The following is an 18,399-nucleotide window of genomic DNA, read 5'->3' as shown; positions in this document are numbered from 1 at the left end:
CATTCATAAATTGCTGACGGCATTTCCAAATTCAAGAACTCCCTCTGTCCCTCCCAAGTGTCCACACGCAATCAAGGGGCTCAAGAGATGCTCAAATCTGGACTCCCAATTGGGCATTAAACCACCAGATACACCAGCACACTGCCCAGAAACGTATGCTCCTGTTGGTACCTGTCTTAAAATCACTTTCAAATGGACTGGGGTTAATACTGAGGCAATTAAACTCGAAGTGCAGCAAGATTTAGATTACTCAGCCTACTATCAAGTCAAGAAATATACTCTTAGGAAAAATTCTGATTCAAAAAGAGTCAGCAATTAGCTCTCATGACAAGATTATTTTTCATGGCACAAAAAAAAAAAAAAAACATAAACTATCATTTCATGCACTTAGTGCAGTCATATTTTCATTTCTAAAGATCTATTCAAAAACTTCACCTAAAGCAAGACCTACTGGGAAAAAAATAGATCTTTAACTGTCACTTGTGAAATCTTCTTACTAAAATACAGTCTGGAAATAAATTTTGCTAAGTGTGTGTTAAGCCGGCGGCTCTTAACTTTCAGAAGGTTGTGCTTCTCCCAGAAGAAAAATAATACATCTTGTGACCGGAGAAAAATACATGTTTCGAAATAAAAATATGCATATAACTGTAAGGGTTCTCAAAGACCATGAAGTCCAAGTGGAGCGCCCTAAACCCAAATACTCCTTTAACAACCATTCATAGAAGATACTTAGAACGTACCTAGCTACTGTTCTTAGGTTAAATGTGCATACAACAGCTAAGCCTGTAGATTCTCGATTTCTTAAAGGAGAATAAAATGGCTACGTGTACAATTCAATGGAAACCTAATGTGTGCCGTACATTGTTAGCAATGTAACTACCCTTTAAACCTAATTAGTTCTGAATAAATTCAAATAACTTTTGTATAAAATTTTACTTCGTATATTAAAGCTTTTTCAAAATGCAAATTAGGTTTTAAAAGTGATGAAAACACATTTTAAAGCAAAGAAACTTTTTCACTCCAGATCTACTGTGTTTCCAGGCATGCTTTTATTCCTTCTAATTTGAAGAAATTCAAATCTAATTACCTACTTAATTTTGTTCAAACATTTTTACATCTTGGGCCAAAAGATGCATTTAAATATGTATTTTTTTTCACCTATGATGAAAATGACATTGCTATAGTTTACATTTGTGTGCCAAAATTTTTAAGGGTTCATGTTTTTTAGGGGAAAACACAGTAACTTGACATATTTTCAAGGGCAATCATTTCTAAACTGGAAATAAAAGAGAAAATGAAACTTCATAAACTGAAAATTATTAACAGATTACATCTACAGTAGACAAGAAGCATCAGAGATGAATTAAATCACCACTAAGGTAGATACATAAGCTCTACCACTTTTTTGATTCTACAACTTTAAAGTGGAAATACCAAAGTCCTTTCCCAGGCCTTGAAAAAAAGAACATTTGTGGGTAAGAAGTGACGGAAGACACTGGAGGGACACGTAATTTGTTTCTCTTTGTTCATCTCCAGAAAGTGTTAAGCCATTAACTAAAAGGAGAAAATATGAAGAAATAATAAATGCAAAACCACTCATCATTCCAGTATTTGTGGAAAATACTTTAGCTTATTAGTTAGTTGATTTTCATTTGAATGAAAAATAATTTTTAAATAAGAGGTATTCAGGAACACATTTAATATGATATACTGACCCATTTCCAATGGTTCCAGACAGGAATTACTTTCATTAATAGGAAGTAAAATGACCTTTTTAATGTTAGAGCTATATAGAACAGTACATAGTTTCCCAGTTAATTTAACATTTTAAATTGATTAATTTCATCTTAAATTTAGGTTGTGATACCCAATTGAGACCAATGAAACGCCCACCTACACAAAAGTTAACACCTACTAGAGAGCTGAAAGAACTACCACAGCATTACTAAAATTTTTAACTAAAAGCTTTCAAGATCTAAAATTTTCTCTGACATTTTAACTCTTTGAATATTGAAAAGGCCTATTTTTTTTTTTTTTTTTTTAATGGCAAGCTTGAACTAGTCTGATCACAGGTGTGAACAAAATATTTACTTTTGAGACAAGAGAAGATGTGTTGTTAGGCCAAAATAAACTGGCACTTCACTGAGGGAGTCAGTGTTTTCTGACTGGCATACGGACACCATTCTTGTGGGGGCTTTATGAAACACTGCTCAGAAGTCTGGACCATCTTTAAGAAAGTTTACGTGTACAGCTGACACGTAGATTATGTTCATGTCAACAATGTGAACACACCTCAATGGGAGAAAAATCGTAGCACATTACTTACAAGTAAAACTTTTAGGCTACCAGGGATGTTCAACTGTGACACTGCTCTCTACGGAAGAAGGGAAAATGTTTACAAATTCAACTGAACCTAGAAAGAGCCAAAGTAGAAGAAAAGGTAAGGGGACAGGTGAGGGGGAGGGAGTTGAAAGGGAAGGGGAGAGGAGTAGGAAGAAAGAGAGCAAGAGAGAAAAAGGTGGCAGAAGGAGGCTCTGACAAAAGCCTCGCAACACAAGGTTATTCCGCCTCTAAGTGCACTCGGCACTTTATTCGCTCTGTTCCATAGAATTATCAGCATCTTCTCTCATTGTGCATCTCAAAAAAATCCTTGATTTCAATGGCGGTATCAAAACCAATGATCCATCTCACTAACTGGATTAAGCTCTGGAGGCAGAACTAGTTCCAGGCTGATCCAGGTGGACTTTTTGGCTTCCATTAGTATATCCGTAATTCATTTTGTTTCTGTTTTTTGAAACATTCAAGGCTAAGTGGTCATTAGTCGGCATAGGTTCTAGAAACATAATCTGTGTGAGCAGTTCAAACAGTTTATCAACACAACATAACCCACTTTATCACTTAATATAAATTCAACATAATTCTCCATACCTTGGTTTCCTAATTAAGGTACAGAGTAGTAGAGAGGAATGATGTTATTTATCCAAGAAGTTTTTCATATTGTTATATTAAAGTAAATGTTAATGTGATGGAGTGCAAAAGTTGCATTAATTTTTAAAATGAAAGAGGGGACTTCAAAGAAAATGGTTCACAAAGGGTCACTGTGAACTACACCTCAGGACCCCTGGTGTACAAATGCATTTGCTCAAATTCTTCTGCCAGTATGGGTAAATGTGGAAAAAAAAAGAAAAGTACGATTTTCTCTACCTCGATGACCCCTAATGCATTTCTTTCCTACTACTGTTTATACTTCACCCAATTTAAAACTACTACAATAGATTTATGATCAAACACCAGAAAGGCAATACATCTAAACTTACATTTAGAATGATACAGAATTATTTTTTAGAAATTTCCTATAAAATTAAGACTTCGAAGCATATATACATATGAATATTCTATTTCTGATGTTTTTACAGAAGCTTTTGAATGAAACAGCATTATTACTGACTTTAAAAAATAGGGAAATACTATGGTCCAAGTAGATCTTTTTTGTAAGAAACCATTTTCTCCTTTAAATTTGTGTGCTTTTACACATGCTCATATATAATTTTTGTTCATATTTAAATTTTGCTTTAAAATTTTCAACTACAAATTTGATCTATGGTACCAAAACCGACAACACAAAACCCATAATGTGTCCAAATGTGAACCATTCAAGTATACAATTTCAGTTCTGATGAACTAATAGCAAATGGTGTTTACGGATATGTTCTCTGGAACTCACTGGAAATAGTCACTCAACTTACCTGGTGCTAAGCCAGCAGCAGCAGGACTTCCCAGGGACGGGTGAGAGAAAACTTGAGAGAAGGCAGACATATTTGACTGGGACACGTTACTCAGCCTGGAGGTTGATCCTCCTTTAGGAATAAACTCGCTTGCAGTAGGATTTGGTGTCTATTTAAAAATCAAATATAGTAAGTTAACACACTTTAAGCCCAAAAAAGACATTGAATCTACTAGGCATTATTCCACAGTGCTTTATTTACTGAGTAAAAGATTTTATTGAAAGGACTTATAGCATTTCTAATTTCCACATTTTGGGGTGGTATAATCACATTTCTTGAAGGAAACGTTTTAATCAAATTTGAGGATTTTAATCACTGCAGTTGCAGAATTTAACCCCAGAAAACGTAAAATTTGCCTTGATTGTCAAATACCCATCATACCAAACTATCCTAACACATTTTAGAGAAGTGGGAGGTTGAGACTACCTCAAAACTGAGCAACAAGTTTCAAGTTAAATATCTTTAAACCACTTCTACCAGAATAGAGGTCAAAAGTGCCTTTATTCCAGAATTAATCATTTGCTTTCTCGTAAGTACTTAAGGTATTTCCCCAATAATATAGTGCCATGTATTTAAGTGAGAGTACAGCCAAGAAAGACATTTAAGAACAAGGAAAATATGGGAAGAATCAAGATATAAGAAAAATGTACCAGAGGCTCCAATGCTTTCAATGCCTACAAGTATCACATGTAACTTCTGTTATATTTCAAGTATTTTACTGTGGGATCACAGGCATATTTTACAGTGAGATCACATGGAAAAAAAATTTTCTTCACAGTTGTACTATGCTGCAACAGTTTAGATATTCAATGGCATGGTACGTTTGGCTTTAACAACTACTGGAACATTATGAGACTGTACATCAAATTCACAAATGGCCTCTATCTTGTCCATGAAGAACAAATGAATATCCAAAATATTTTTCTGAAATGGTGACCATTTTAAATTCTAAATGCTTAGCATAATAAAGATTCATTAATGATATCATTTGAATTCAGCTTTCAAAAGGGTCAGCCAAGGAGATAATTTAGTATAATTCACACTTCGGCCCACATTTTATGTGTACATACAAACTAAGTTTAAAACACACTGAATCATGAATTTAATTACTTAGAGAATTTAATTACGCAAAGCATTTAATCACTTAAAAATCTTTTAGAACTGGTCATTAGAATGTAAAAATGCATTCCCACAGAAGGCAGAAAATAAAACGACGGACTAATTCCTGTATACCCCAAGAACAACTTCCCTATTCAGCAGGAACGACACTTCAACCTGATAAATTCGAGTTCAAATGATTAGATTTGGAAGATTACAGCCAAAAGGCTGACCTAAATTTAAACTCTAAGACAAATGAGAGTTTACCAGTTACATACCAGCTAACATTAAAGTGATAAAATGTAGAGAAAATGTTAATCTGGGTTTAATTAATACATACTAAAGAATGGACCTCTTTTACTGCCACATCTAAGACATGAAATTCTGAAGGAAAAAAAAAAGAGGAAGAGGAAGAGGAAGAGGAGGAGGAGGAGGAGGAGGAGGAGGAGGAGGAGGAATCAGGCCTGATCCAAAACATATTTTCCAAAGGAAAAAAAAAAAATTCCTCTTCTATCACTTTTATATATTTATTTTTATTTTCTAAAACTTCCAAAGTCTAAAGTTTTCAAAAATAGTGGCATGCTCTTTAGAAGTATGATCAATTCCTTAATTTCTGGGGTAGAAAAGAAGTCCATGCGTTTTACTAACACACCAATCCCTAGTTACAAGGGAACACGTGGCCACTAACAGGATCACTTCAGAGCTCTAACAATGTGTTTCAGTTCATCTTAAACCTATTTTAGAAGGTAAGAGTCAAGATAAAAGCAATGTGTATCTTGGTAAGAGAGTCCAGAGTGCCTAAAAGAGATGGAGACATCAGGACTACAAGATTACTAAGAGACCGCAAATTCCGACAAAGAAAATTTCATGTGTATACAAAAACTTTCAGCGGCATACTCCTGAGAAATAGGTGTTACTCATTTTCCATGTCAGTTAGACCTTATATTTACTATGAACAACAGACTACCTGATTTCAAAGCTGAGCTTCTCTAAATTAATTTAAATTCAATTAATTATTTTAAATTCATTATAAAGCCGACTTGGAAAGGATTTCTTACAAAGGAGAAAAGGATGGAAATAATCATTCCACCGTTCCCAAACAAATCATATATAAAATGTCATTATAACAAATAGAGAGTCTCCAAATCTATTATAATAGAAATTATTTAAATTAATGTTAACTATGAAAGTTTACACACTAAACTGCAACCTTCAGAGATTCAACAGTCACAGTGGCAAAAAAACGTACCTCACAGTGAATTTTAGTTAAGAAGTGAAGAGAAAAATCTAAAATCTTCCCTCCTTTCTCTTTCCTGATTTAAGATGGCAAGGCAATTCCCTTGAGTGGATGGGGTGAGAGTTGGTTTTATTCAACTCTGAGTATTTGAGATTAGAGAAAAAGTAAACGGATTTAAATGGCAGAAAAAACAATTACACAGGATTTAGGTGTAACACAAAAAAACCCACTAAATTTAGGAATAAGAGAATAGAGCTATTATTATTAACAGACAATGTAAATTCTTATAGCCAGATCAGAGAACTATCAGAAATATTTCAAGTATTAATTAAAAATTATAATAATAATGAGAATACTTTTTATGATACAATTACTTAAAATAACTACCATTAAAGGATAGATTCTTGAAATGGCTTTAATTTGGGGGGGGTTAAGGGATAAAGATGGGTTTTATAAAGTGACAAAACAGCACAGGAACCCACTTTGAACATGTTTAAAAAAATAATTTTCTCAACAGTAAGGCAAAACTGGTTAACTAAAACCAGTATCACCTTAAAATGAAATATCTGTTCAACAGAAAATAAAGTTTCTTTTAGCTTTAGGAGGTGAAGGTTGCATCTAGAGACTCAAGGACTTGGGTTGTAAAAATTTTCTAACTTCAACAACACTAAAGAGAATAAAAAGTTTTATTACTCCTGCTCTAGGATTTACATAATCCTTATGTAACTATCCAAATATGTTCCTGTAGTATCAACTTTTTCATATACAGATAATTATATTTATATTCATAATTTTATTTCTAATTTTTATTCATATTTTAAACCCTGATTTTCAGCAAACTTTAAACAGCTCTAAATGCACACTTGAAAAAAACTTTTTTTTAGTCAAGTAAGACCTTGGGAGAATTTATCAAGAAAAACAGAGGTTTAGGTTTTCATATACTTAAATTTACACTGCAACTTTCATGCCAAAAACAACCAAGTGCTTTTTATAAATTGACACCATCCCCCAACATTTACCTGTAATCCCTACCTGTATTCTCTAAACAAAAATAGACTAAATCGAGTCCTAACCTTTAGCTTCAAAAGCGCTGTTGTAACTATTTTAAAAGATTTTTTAATTTTTTTTTAATGGGGGGGGAGGGTAGAGAAAGGGAGAGAGCGAATCCCAAGCATACTCCCCACCTCTGTTAGGGCACAGCCCAACACAGGGTTCAAACTCACAAACCCTGAGATCATGACCAGAGCAGAAATCAAGAGGCGTAACTGAGCCACCCAGGCAGCCCTGTTATTATATTTTAAATAAAACAGTAATTAACATTTCAATGTAGACATCCCACCCAACCAAAATGATAGAGTATTTCCTTAACTTACAGGGTTTTTCACAAATGAAGTAATTTTCTGATGAGGTTTCTAACTCAGGTTTTTGTTTTTTGTTTTCTTAAGTTTATTTATTTTGAGAGAAAGAGCACATACAGGGGGAGGAGTAGAGAGAGAGGATACCAAGCAGGCTCCACACTGACAGCATGGAACCCGAGGCAGGGCCCGAACCCACGAACGGGGAGATCATGACCTGAGGCCAAAACCAAGAGTTGGACACTTAACCGACTGAGCCACCCAGGCGCCCCAATTGCTAATTCGTGTTCAACACAATTTTTTGCTTTTCTACTATTATAGGATTCCATGGAAACTGCTACTCTTAAAGTAAAATTCAGATTTTTAAGACTCTGCTGGACTCCACTATGAACAGAACACTTACTTAAGACCACAATAAAGCAGTCCCATAAATTAAGGAACTAATTTAATAAATAGTGCAAAACAAAATGAAAAGTGCCACCATTAAAATAGGTTTTTAAAATGTGGTAGAAAAACAGGAAGATTATATTAAATGAAAATAGAACACAAACTCTTACGTATTGTTTCATTGAAAATATGTCAAAAAGGTCTGTAAGAAAGTTACCCTAAGGTGGTATGATGTATGATAAGAAACCACTACTGTTCCTGAATATTGGTCGGATTTTTAAAAATTACATAATAAACCCATAAAAACCCATAAAATATCTTCCATGATACATTCCTTATAATGAACTCAATTTGCTTTACTTGTCTAATGGCTTAAGTTATTATCAGTAATCTTTCTACTTTCTGAACGAAACATGACCTGCTTTTTCTTAACGGTTTTATTTAGATATAACTGACATATAAACACAGTGCACATTTTCTTAAGTTTATTTATTTTGAGAGACAGGCACGCACAAGTGGGGCAGGGCAGAGACAGAGACAGAGACAGAGACAGAGACAGAGACAGACAGAAACAGAGGAGAGAATCCCAAGCAGGCTATGCACTGTTATCAAGCGATGTGAGATCACAACCTGAGCCAAAATCAAGAGTCAGGACACTTAACCGACTGACTGAGCCACCCAGGTGCCCCTAAACTGCACATATTTAAAATATAACCTCTTTGAAACTCTGGTCATAGGCAGAAACCAGGAAACAATTACCCAAATCAAGATAATGAATATATCCATGATGCCCAAATGTTGCCACAAACTTCGTTTGAATTCCTCCCTCCCATTCCTCTCTACTCCCCTACTTTGGTCTCGAGGCAACCACAGATCAGCTTTCTGTCACTATAGATTAATCTACCTTTTCTAGAATTTAATATGAATGAATCTTACATACATATACATGCAGGTTTTTTTGCAAGCTTCTTTCACTTGGCAACATTAAGATTCATCCATGTGACTGACTCCACCAACATTTCATTCCTTTTTTACTGCTAATATTTCATAATATCCATACACCACAATTTGTTTATCCTTTCATCCAATGGACAAAGGTGGTTTCCAGTTTGGGGCTATTAAAAACAAAGCTGCAAAGAGAACGCTCAGGTACAAGTCGTTGCGTAGACCTATTTCATTACTCTTGGGAAAGTGCCCATTAGTGAATGGCTTGGACACACAGTATGTGTATATATAACCTTTTTAGAAAATTGGTATGCTATTGGGCACCTGGGTGGCTCAGTTCATTAAGCGACCGACTTCAGCTCAGGTCATGATCTTGCGGTCTGTGGGTTCGAGCCCCGCATCAGGCTCTGTGCTGACAGCACAGGGACTGGAGCCTGCTTCAGATTCTGACTCCCTCTCTTTGCCCTTCCCTTGCTCGCTCTCTGTCTCTCTCTCTCAAAAATAAACAAACATTAAAAAAATTTTTGTTTAATTGGTAAGCTGTTTTACAAAGTAGTGCTACTATCTTAATATATCCACCAGCACTTTGTGGAAAGATCAAGTTGCTCTGCATACTCGTGAACATGAGCTTTGGTCAGATTTTTATATTTTAGACATTTTAATAGGTGTATCTCATTGTGGTTTTAATTTGCATTCCCCAATGACTTACTTAATGGCCATTCTGTATCTTCTACTGTAAAATGTCTGTTCACACTTTTTGACCATTTTTATTGATTTTTGTTTTCTGTTGTGGAATTTGACAGTTCTGGATAGAAAGCCTTGGTCTACATGTTATACAAATATTTTCTCCAGGTCTATGATCTGTCCTTTCATTCTCTTAACAGCAGCTTTCAAAGAACTGTGGTTCTTAAATGTTGACGAAGTCGTTACACCTAAGAAATACCTGCCTAACCTACCAAAGTTACAAATATTCTGTTTTCTTCTGTTTTAGGATTTCATGTTTTACATTTAGGTCTAAGATTCACTGAGTCTATTTCTATGAAGCGTGAGGTAGGAGTCTAATATTTTTGCACACACTCAATTATTCTAGCGCTGTTTGCTAAAGAGACTCTTCTTCCTCTGCTCAACAACAGAGGAAAATCAACTATTTATTAGCAAGTTAATTTCTGGACTTGATTGTGCTCCACTGATGCCCATCTATCTTCATGTCAAAAGCACATCATCTTGATGACTACAGCTTTACAGTAATTCTTGAAGTTGGATAGTGTACATCTTGCATCTTTTTGCCTTTTTTTTTTTTTTTTTCTTTTTTAGTTTGGATTGGTTCTTTGAATGTTTACATGAGTATTAGGCTAAACTGATCAATTACTATTAAACAGCCTGCCGAGGGGCGCCTGGGTGGCTCAGTCGAGCATCCGACTGAGGCTCAGGTCACAGTCTCACAGTTTGTGAGTCTGAGCCCCGCACCGGGCTCTGTGCTACCAGCTTGAAACCTGGATCTTGCTTGGGATTCTGTGTCTCCCTCTCTCTCTGCCCCTCCCCCACTCAGGCTCTGTCTCTGTCTCTCAAAAAATGAATAAACGTTAAAAAAAAATTAAATACCCTGCTGAATTCTAATTGACAGTATACTGAATCTGTAGATCAATTTGGTAAGAATCAACATCTTGCATCTTAACAATAATGAGTCTTCGGATCCATGAACATGTTATACGTCTCCTTTTATTTAGGTCTTCTTTAATTCCTCTCAGGAAAGTTTCAAAGTTTTTAACGTACAGTTCCTCAGACTTTCTGTCAGATCAAACCACATTTTGTATTTCTGGCACTATCATAAATTACATAATTTTGAAACTTTCACTTTATATTATTTGTTGCTAGTGCATATGTACCAGTTTCCTGCGGCTACCGTAACAAATTACCACAAACTTGATGGCTTAAAACCCCAGAAATGTATTTTCTTCCACTTTTTGGAAGCCAGAAGTTTAAAAGCAAGTTGCTGGTGCTCCCCTCCAGATGCACTGGAGCAGAATCCATTCCATGCTTCTCTCCTAGCTTCTGCCAACTGCCGGCACTCTTCGGCATTTCTTGGCTTGTACCACATCACCTGTTTCTGCCCCGGTCCTCACATCCCCTTCTCCTGTGTGCAATCTCCCTCTGCCTCGCCTTAACCAGGACAGACCTGCCATTGTTCAGGGCCCACTTAAATAATTCAAGATGGTATCACCAAATCCTTAACTTAATTATACCTGTAAAAGACTCTTCTTCTAAATCAAGTAGAAGTTGACAAGAACTTCACAAGTTCCAGGCAGGGATTAGGACATGAACTTACCTTTTAGGGAGACCAATTTGGGCTGAATTTGTTCTTCTTTCTCTAGTTTCTTAGAGTAGAAGCTGAAGTCATTGACTTAGGAAATTTCTTGTCTACTCTAGGCATTTAATGCTAAAAATCTACCTCATTAGTGTGTTAGCAGCATCCCACAACTTTTAACATGGCTTCATTGTCATTCACTTCAAAATGAAAGTTACAAAGCAGTTGTGCTATTACAAAGTTGTACTGAACTTTCTACTTCCCCGATTTCTTCTTTGCTCCATGAATAATTTAGAAGTGTGCTGTTCAGTTTCCAAATACTTAAAGATTCTCCAAAAATCTTTGTTACTGATTTCTATTTTAATGCCATTGTGGTCAGAGAACACATTTGTATGACCTGAATCCTTTTAAACTTATTGAGACTCGTTCCGTGACCCAGAATTGGTCTTAGTCAATGTTCTACGTGCACTTAAGAAGAGTATGTATTTGGCTGTTTGTGGGCAGGGTGTTCCATAAACGTCAAACTGACAGAGCTATTCAAATCTCCCATATCCTTACTGATTTTGTCTTTCTTCTAATACTCAGAGTACTGAAATCGCTATCACTGTTTGTCTACTTCTCCTTTCAACTCTATTAGTCTTGGTCTCATATTTTAACCCTCTTTTATTAGGTACATAAACATTTAAGAGTGGTACATCCATGCTCTTAATGAACTGTCCCTTTATCTAACAACTCTCTTTGTTCCTGATAATATTCTCAGCTCTGAAATCTACTTTGTCTGATAGGAGTATAGCTATCCCAGCTATATTATATGTACCCCATACATCACTATACTATATATACAGCTGACTCCTGAACAACATAGGTTTGAACTGTGCAGGTCCACTTACACATAGATTTTTTCGATACAGGACCTGTAAAATGTGTTTTCTCTTATGATTTTATTATTTTCTTTCCTCAAGCTTACTTTACTGTAAGAATATAGTATATCATACATATACCATACAAATGTTTACGTTATCGGTATGGCTTCCAGTCAACACTAAGCTACTAGTCATTACAATTTGGGGGAGTCAAAAGTTACACATGGATTTTCAAATGCATGGAGGGTTATTACCCCAACCCCCATGTAGTTCAAGGGCCAACTGTATTACTATACTCTATATAGTATGTATACACTAATGTGTAGTCGTACATTACTATTACCATAATTACTGTTGTAATTATAATTGTACTACCTGTTATAGTGTACAATATACATGGATATAATACTAGTAATAAACACGCACATTAGTCTTTTCTGACTAGTGCATGGTATAATTTTAAACATATGTTGTCTTTAAGTCTAAAGTAGGTTTTTTGTCAGCTTCCAACAGTCGGATCTTGTTTTTTTAAATCCAACCTGAAAATCTCTGCCTTCTTCTTGGGACATTTAGGCTATTTACATTTAATGTGATTATTAAACCTATCTACCATCTTGCTACCCTTTTTTTAATTTGTTCTATTTGTTCTTTGTTCCCTTTTTCTTTTTTCTGCCTTCTTTGGAGATTAACCGACTTTGGAGTTTTCATTTTATTGCTTCTCTCCACTTATTAGCTGTAACTCTCTGTTCTTATAGTGGTTGCCTTAGGTTTTACAAACAGGTGTTTAACTTATCACCAACTATCTTAGTCTGCTAGAGTCATAACAAAATACCATACATGAGTGGCTTAAACAACAGAAATTTAAGTTCTCACAGCTCTAGATGGTGACAGCCTAGGACCAAGATGCCCTATTAACTTGGTTTTCAAGTTTTGTTGCGCTGTCTGTATCGTTTCTTTCCCAAACAGATAAATTATGCCACACCTATCCTTTTGATACTGTAGATATTTCTGAAGCATCAAATCATGACATCTATTCTACATTCTAAATATTTCTCAAATTCAACTATTTCTACCCGTGTCACCATCAGTGCCCTCCTCTACACCACTGTCATCTCTTCTCAGGTTTACTGCAACATCATCCCTATTGACCAACTAAACTCCAGTCTTGCTCACCTCTAATCCATCTTTTACTTTTCAGCCAGGATAAAAGAGAATAAAAGAGAAAAGCAGCGAAAAAGAAAAGGAAGAAGAGGAGGAAAAAGAGGAAGGGAAAGCAGGAAGAAAGGAAGAGAAGGGAAGTTTTGCTTAATGTGTTTACTGATGAAATCCATTTACAGTGAACAGGTAAGTCTCCACTGTTCTTGACATAATTAAGTCAATTAAAAAAAAAACAAACAAACAAGAGATAAAAAGTTGATGTTAATCTTAGCCTTATCTACTTTTTCTAAAACCTACTCCAATCTCCCATCTTCACTATTATTGTTCCCTATTTGGACTTAACAAAAGAGCCTAGTTGGGACTAATTCCAAAGATTTATGCCCAAGGGGTGTGGTTTCCCTGGCAAAGGTGAATTACTTGGAATGGTAAAAGAAGGGATGCTGATAATGAGGGAGAAAGGCAGGAATTAGCAAGTATTTTGCCTTGATAAATTGTATGTAAAAAGGCATAAAAAGATGAGACCCACAGACACAAAGAAAAGCCCCATTCAGAGCTATTTTTACCAGTCTTCAGTGTTCATAAGTCATACAGGATAAAGAGGAACGGGGGGGGGGGGGGGGGGGGGGGGGTGGAAAGGAGAAGTCAAATAGCTAACTAGAGCCTCCAAGTTCACATTTCTGTAAGACTTTTTTTTTTTTTTAATTTAATGGGTTGTTATTTCCCCTTATTTCAAGCACATCCAAATATGGTCAATTTATATTTACATTTATATTTATTATCAAAATATACTTAATTTCAGCTGACCTGCTCAAGACCAGCAAGGTTTCATCCTATAAGTTAACAATTAACATCTAAAATATTACTACTATTGTGAAATTAGTCTAGTATCTCAATTTCAAATTTTTCTGAAGCAAACTGGTAAACATCCCAATAGAGGAAATATGATTTTCTAAATAAATCAGAATCAAATTGGTGAAAACTGTGGAAGAAAGTTGATTACTAATGCTTCCAAGAGATGTACTCCAGTGTTGTTTTAAACAGAAGTTCTCAAAAAAAAATTTTTTTAATAAATAGATAAATAAACAGAAGTTCTCCTATTTATAATTTGACTATCTTTAGAGTGAAGTAACATCAGTACATCAGAACCTACCAAATGAAAATCAATTAGTAATAAGGTTTGTACTAAGATAGAGTTTAATAAAACGTTTCAGAAGCTCAGCAAAAGTAATTATATACATCTTGAAACAATGGGAATGTAAATTTTCAAAGACACTCATTAGTTTATCCTTTACAAAGTGCATCATAAACAGGTAATACCCTAAACACTATTCTTTTTTTTTTTTATTAAAAAAAATTTTTTTTAATGTTTATTTATTTTTGAGAGAGAGACAGAGAGACAGAGAGAGAGCAAGCAAGCCAGTGGGGAAGGGGCAGAGAGAGAAAGAGAGGGAGACAAAGAATCTGAAGCAGGCTTCAGGCTCCGAGCTGTCAGCACAGAGCCCGACGCAGGCTCAAACTCACGAGCCATAAAATCATGACCAGAGTCGAAGTGGGACGCTCAACCGACTGAGCCACCCAGGCGCCCCAACCTAAACACTATCCTTGAGAATAGTTTGACAATATGTATCAAAATGAAAAATAAGCATGCCTTAGTACTCTGAAACCTAGGAACTAAAGCTAAGGAGAAAATCAAGTATGGGCACATAATTTTTGTACACATAAGTTTTGCATGTAATTTTTCAACTTATGATTGTTTTTAAAAAGGAAGTAACTAAAATATCTATCAGTAGGCATTCAGTTATGTGGAATTTGGTACCTACAATAGCACGTCGCCATAAAAATCATGTGAATTGATTTATTTTTATTTGCCATGGAAACAGGCCCACAGAGTAAAAATAAAATACAAATCAGGCTACAAATCAGCAATTATACTAAGTAACTATTTCTGTAAAATGGTGTGCTTCTGTCTCAGAGGAAGGGGAACGAAGGAAGACGTGTACGTGTGCATGTGCACAGGCATACAGGAAGACGTGTACATGTGCGTGTGCACAGGCATACAAAGGATGGTAAACATGTTCACTAAAATGCTAAGGGAGCTCTTATCTCCGGATGGTGAGGAAAGCGGAGACATTTTGGCTTCCTTCTTTGTACTTCTCTATGGTATCTGATTTTTTTTCCCATAAGTTTATATGTTTTACAAAAAAGTTACAGAAAAGTTTAAGATTTATTCATCATAAAGCCACTTACACAGTTCCCTTTGCTTAGAGTTATCATCGCCACCGAACGGCATGACGATACACAAGCATTCACACGGTATGCGATATTTCAATTGATACCAACAGAATCAATGTGCACAAAAAAGCAAAATCGGTGTACGGTGGATAGAAGACATTTTCAAACAAAAACAGATGAACCGCTCCTCTTCCACTTGAAACCTATTTGTTGTATGTCAAAGTCCCCCAGTAGTAGTAATCATTAATGGTCACAGAGGCGTTATTACCTAGCTCATTCTCAGTAGTACTCTCATTTATGTGTCAATCATCTCAAGAAAGCTTAAAAACAAAAAAAAAATCACTCTCCCTAAAAAGAGAAAAAGACCTATTCAGGTCAGTTAATGAGTAGTCCAGGAAAACAAGACCATCACAGCATTCCATAGAGTCAAGAATTACTATATAGCTATAACTGTTTTCTATATCTATGTACAGCTTCTATCCATACATATATAATACTAAAACTTATTTGCCACATTATATAGTAAGAGAAATTTACTTAGAGGCATTTTCTCTAACCAAGAAGTCTGCCATACTCAATCACCAGATTCAACATTTATTAAGATTTTTCAAACATTTTTCTATAATGATATTTTTTGTCATGAAACCCTACCAAAAAAACTTAAGACAATGCACAAAGCATTAAATTTCAGGACTAACATCAGGCCAAACACTATGAATCACCAATCACTAATCCAGGTTCATCCATTCAATTATTTCAACAGCTAATACATAGAAGATACAGTGTTAGGCAATGTGCTAGGCACTGTGGAGAAGAAAAACATAGAAAACACAGGCTCTATAGTCTAGAAGCTCACAGACTGGCATTTCACAGGTACAGAATGTACACTGAACCCAACTCCACAATCCCAGACGTTCAGAACATCCACATATCAATATTAAGTAGAAGCATCTACAGTGTGCCTTTAGGACAGGTTATACATCCCTTAATTAGAACGATGTAAGTGCTAGGGAAAAGTGAACAAATGCTTCATGCTGACTAATTAGGTCAACAGATGATATGCTTGAAATGAATCCTAAAAGACAAGTTTGCAGAGTCAAGACAGAGAAAAAGACACAGCAATCAAAGCAATGTTCAAAGACAACGTTCTAAGGCAGAGGCAGAAAGAGCATGGTATTCAATAGTTGAGTAGGTCTATAGCAGTAATCAGGAGAGAAACCATAGGTACAGCTTGGATACATTCCTGAAAGATCTGGATTCTATTCTAATGACAAAAAACAGATGACAAAGATAAGAAACAGGATCAAATAATCAGTTAGGCAGTGGTTTGAAAGTTAAGACCAGAAGCAGGAAAGCAGATAATGTTAACCTAATAGTAAGTGTCCAGGTAAGAAATGAAGGTGGACCTACATTATAACTCAGTGATGTTAAAAGTGAAGACAATTTCAGGCAATTTCCTGAATTAGTGGCAAGTCAGTTGGGCATCCGACTCCTGATTTTGGCTCAGGTCACGATCTCACGGTTCATGGGATTGAGTCCCACGTTGAGCTCCATACCAACAGCACCTGCTTGGGATTCATATTCATTCATTCATTCTCTCTCTCCCTCCCTCCCTCCCTCCCTCCCTCCCTCTCAAAACAGATAAACTTAAAAAAAAAAGTGTCTAGACAATTTCAAAGTAGCCCAATCAACGAACCCTCGTTGGCCAAATGATATGACAGATAAGGAAAATGGAAGAGGCAAGAAAACTCGTAAGTTAGACAACTGGGTGACATCAACAACCAAGACAGCACAGAGTTGTGAATGAGTGTGTCCAGATGTGTGTGAACAGGTTTAAAGGAAAAGATGTGATATTCATTTTAGACATAACGAATTTCCATAGTCTTATGCTGTATAGATGAAGATGTTCTGAAGAAGCTAGTACTTACAGTGAGTGTAGAGGACAGAGAGGATAAAAAAATATATACCTGGAAGTCAACTATGAGTAGGGAGTAGCTGAAGTCATGAAGATGTGCTGAGATCCCCAAGGGGCGCTGTGTGAGGTAAACGAGGAGAGAGTCAAGGACAAGAGCTTAGGAGAGTTCCCGAGGCCAGGACCACAGACAAGAGGTCCTCAAGAGAGACTATGAAAGAACAGTCGAAGAGCTAAAAGAACGAAAGTTTCAAAGAAAGAGGAATGGGCAACAATGTCAAATGGAGCAGAGACAGATGAAGCAAGAACTGATACTTCTGGTAACCTTATCAAAAGAGTTTCAACAGAGTCATGAAAGTGAACAGCAAAACACTGGGGATTGAGGGATGAATTAACAGTTAAAAAAAAAAAAAGTAGCAACAATAAGCAGGAAGCATTTCTCAAATTGTTTTGCAGTTTCTCAAACATGTTGCCCCTAGAACATTTCCTCACGTAGCATTCCTTACCCTTGGGGTCCCAGAGCAAAAGAAACTTAAACATGGCATGTTCACAAACTATCAGGAAGAAATCACTGTCGAGGGAGAGACTGACTACACCTGAAAAGGGATAAGTAATAGAATACATTGTTAGAGGGAATAAAGATAGGCTCTGAAGCATATAATAGAAGAACACCTGTTTGTCTGACACAGGAAGAAAAACAGGAAGGGCATGAATGCAAATGCCGTATACAGGTCACAAGCTGCCACATGAGACAATTCATTCTCTCTTTTTCCCTCCTCTGAACAACACAAGTCACTTACTCAAAAGTAACAGAGAAGGGGTGAGTAGGTGTGAGCAGAGTGTTAACGGTTTGGAATAGCAGCTTTAAGATAAGAGAAAAGAAGTAGACCTGAGGTCAGAAAGCAGTATGTACATACTAATGCCATTTGAGCTGCACCACAGTTCTAGAACTCTTCAAAGTACTGAGGAGCCCTGAGTAGAGACAGGGTTAAGCCTCAACCTCATAAAATTCCAACCCATTCCATCTAAAGCCCAAACGATTCCATCTCCTAGGGCCTAAAGTCTGGAAATCACCTGAAATAACACTAAAACTCAGCAAGAAACTAAAGATTGAAGTATATC

General features: G+C 36.0%; 1 protein-coding gene across 5 annotated transcripts in view; it reads right to left on the bottom strand.

Moving 5' to 3' along the window:
* The window catches only part of PAN3 (poly(A) specific ribonuclease subunit PAN3), a 131,646-nt gene that overhangs the window by 68,868 nt on the left and 44,379 nt on the right, over positions 1 to 18,399 (bottom strand). For all 5 annotated transcript variants that reach the window (XM_045466000.1, XM_045465835.1, XM_045465917.1 and 2 more), the window contains one exon: positions 3,747 to 3,894. In XM_045466000.1, coding sequence (XP_045321956.1) covers positions 3,747 to 3,894 — 148 coding nt within the window. The remainder of the gene's footprint in view (positions 1 to 3,746; positions 3,895 to 18,399) is intronic.

Source organism: Leopardus geoffroyi, chromosome A1, assembly GCF_018350155.1.
Source record: "Leopardus geoffroyi isolate Oge1 chromosome A1, O.geoffroyi_Oge1_pat1.0, whole genome shotgun sequence".
Taxonomy (NCBI): Eukaryota; Metazoa; Chordata; class Mammalia; order Carnivora; family Felidae; genus Leopardus; species Leopardus geoffroyi.
This window is presented reverse-complemented; position numbering and strand designations above follow the sequence as displayed.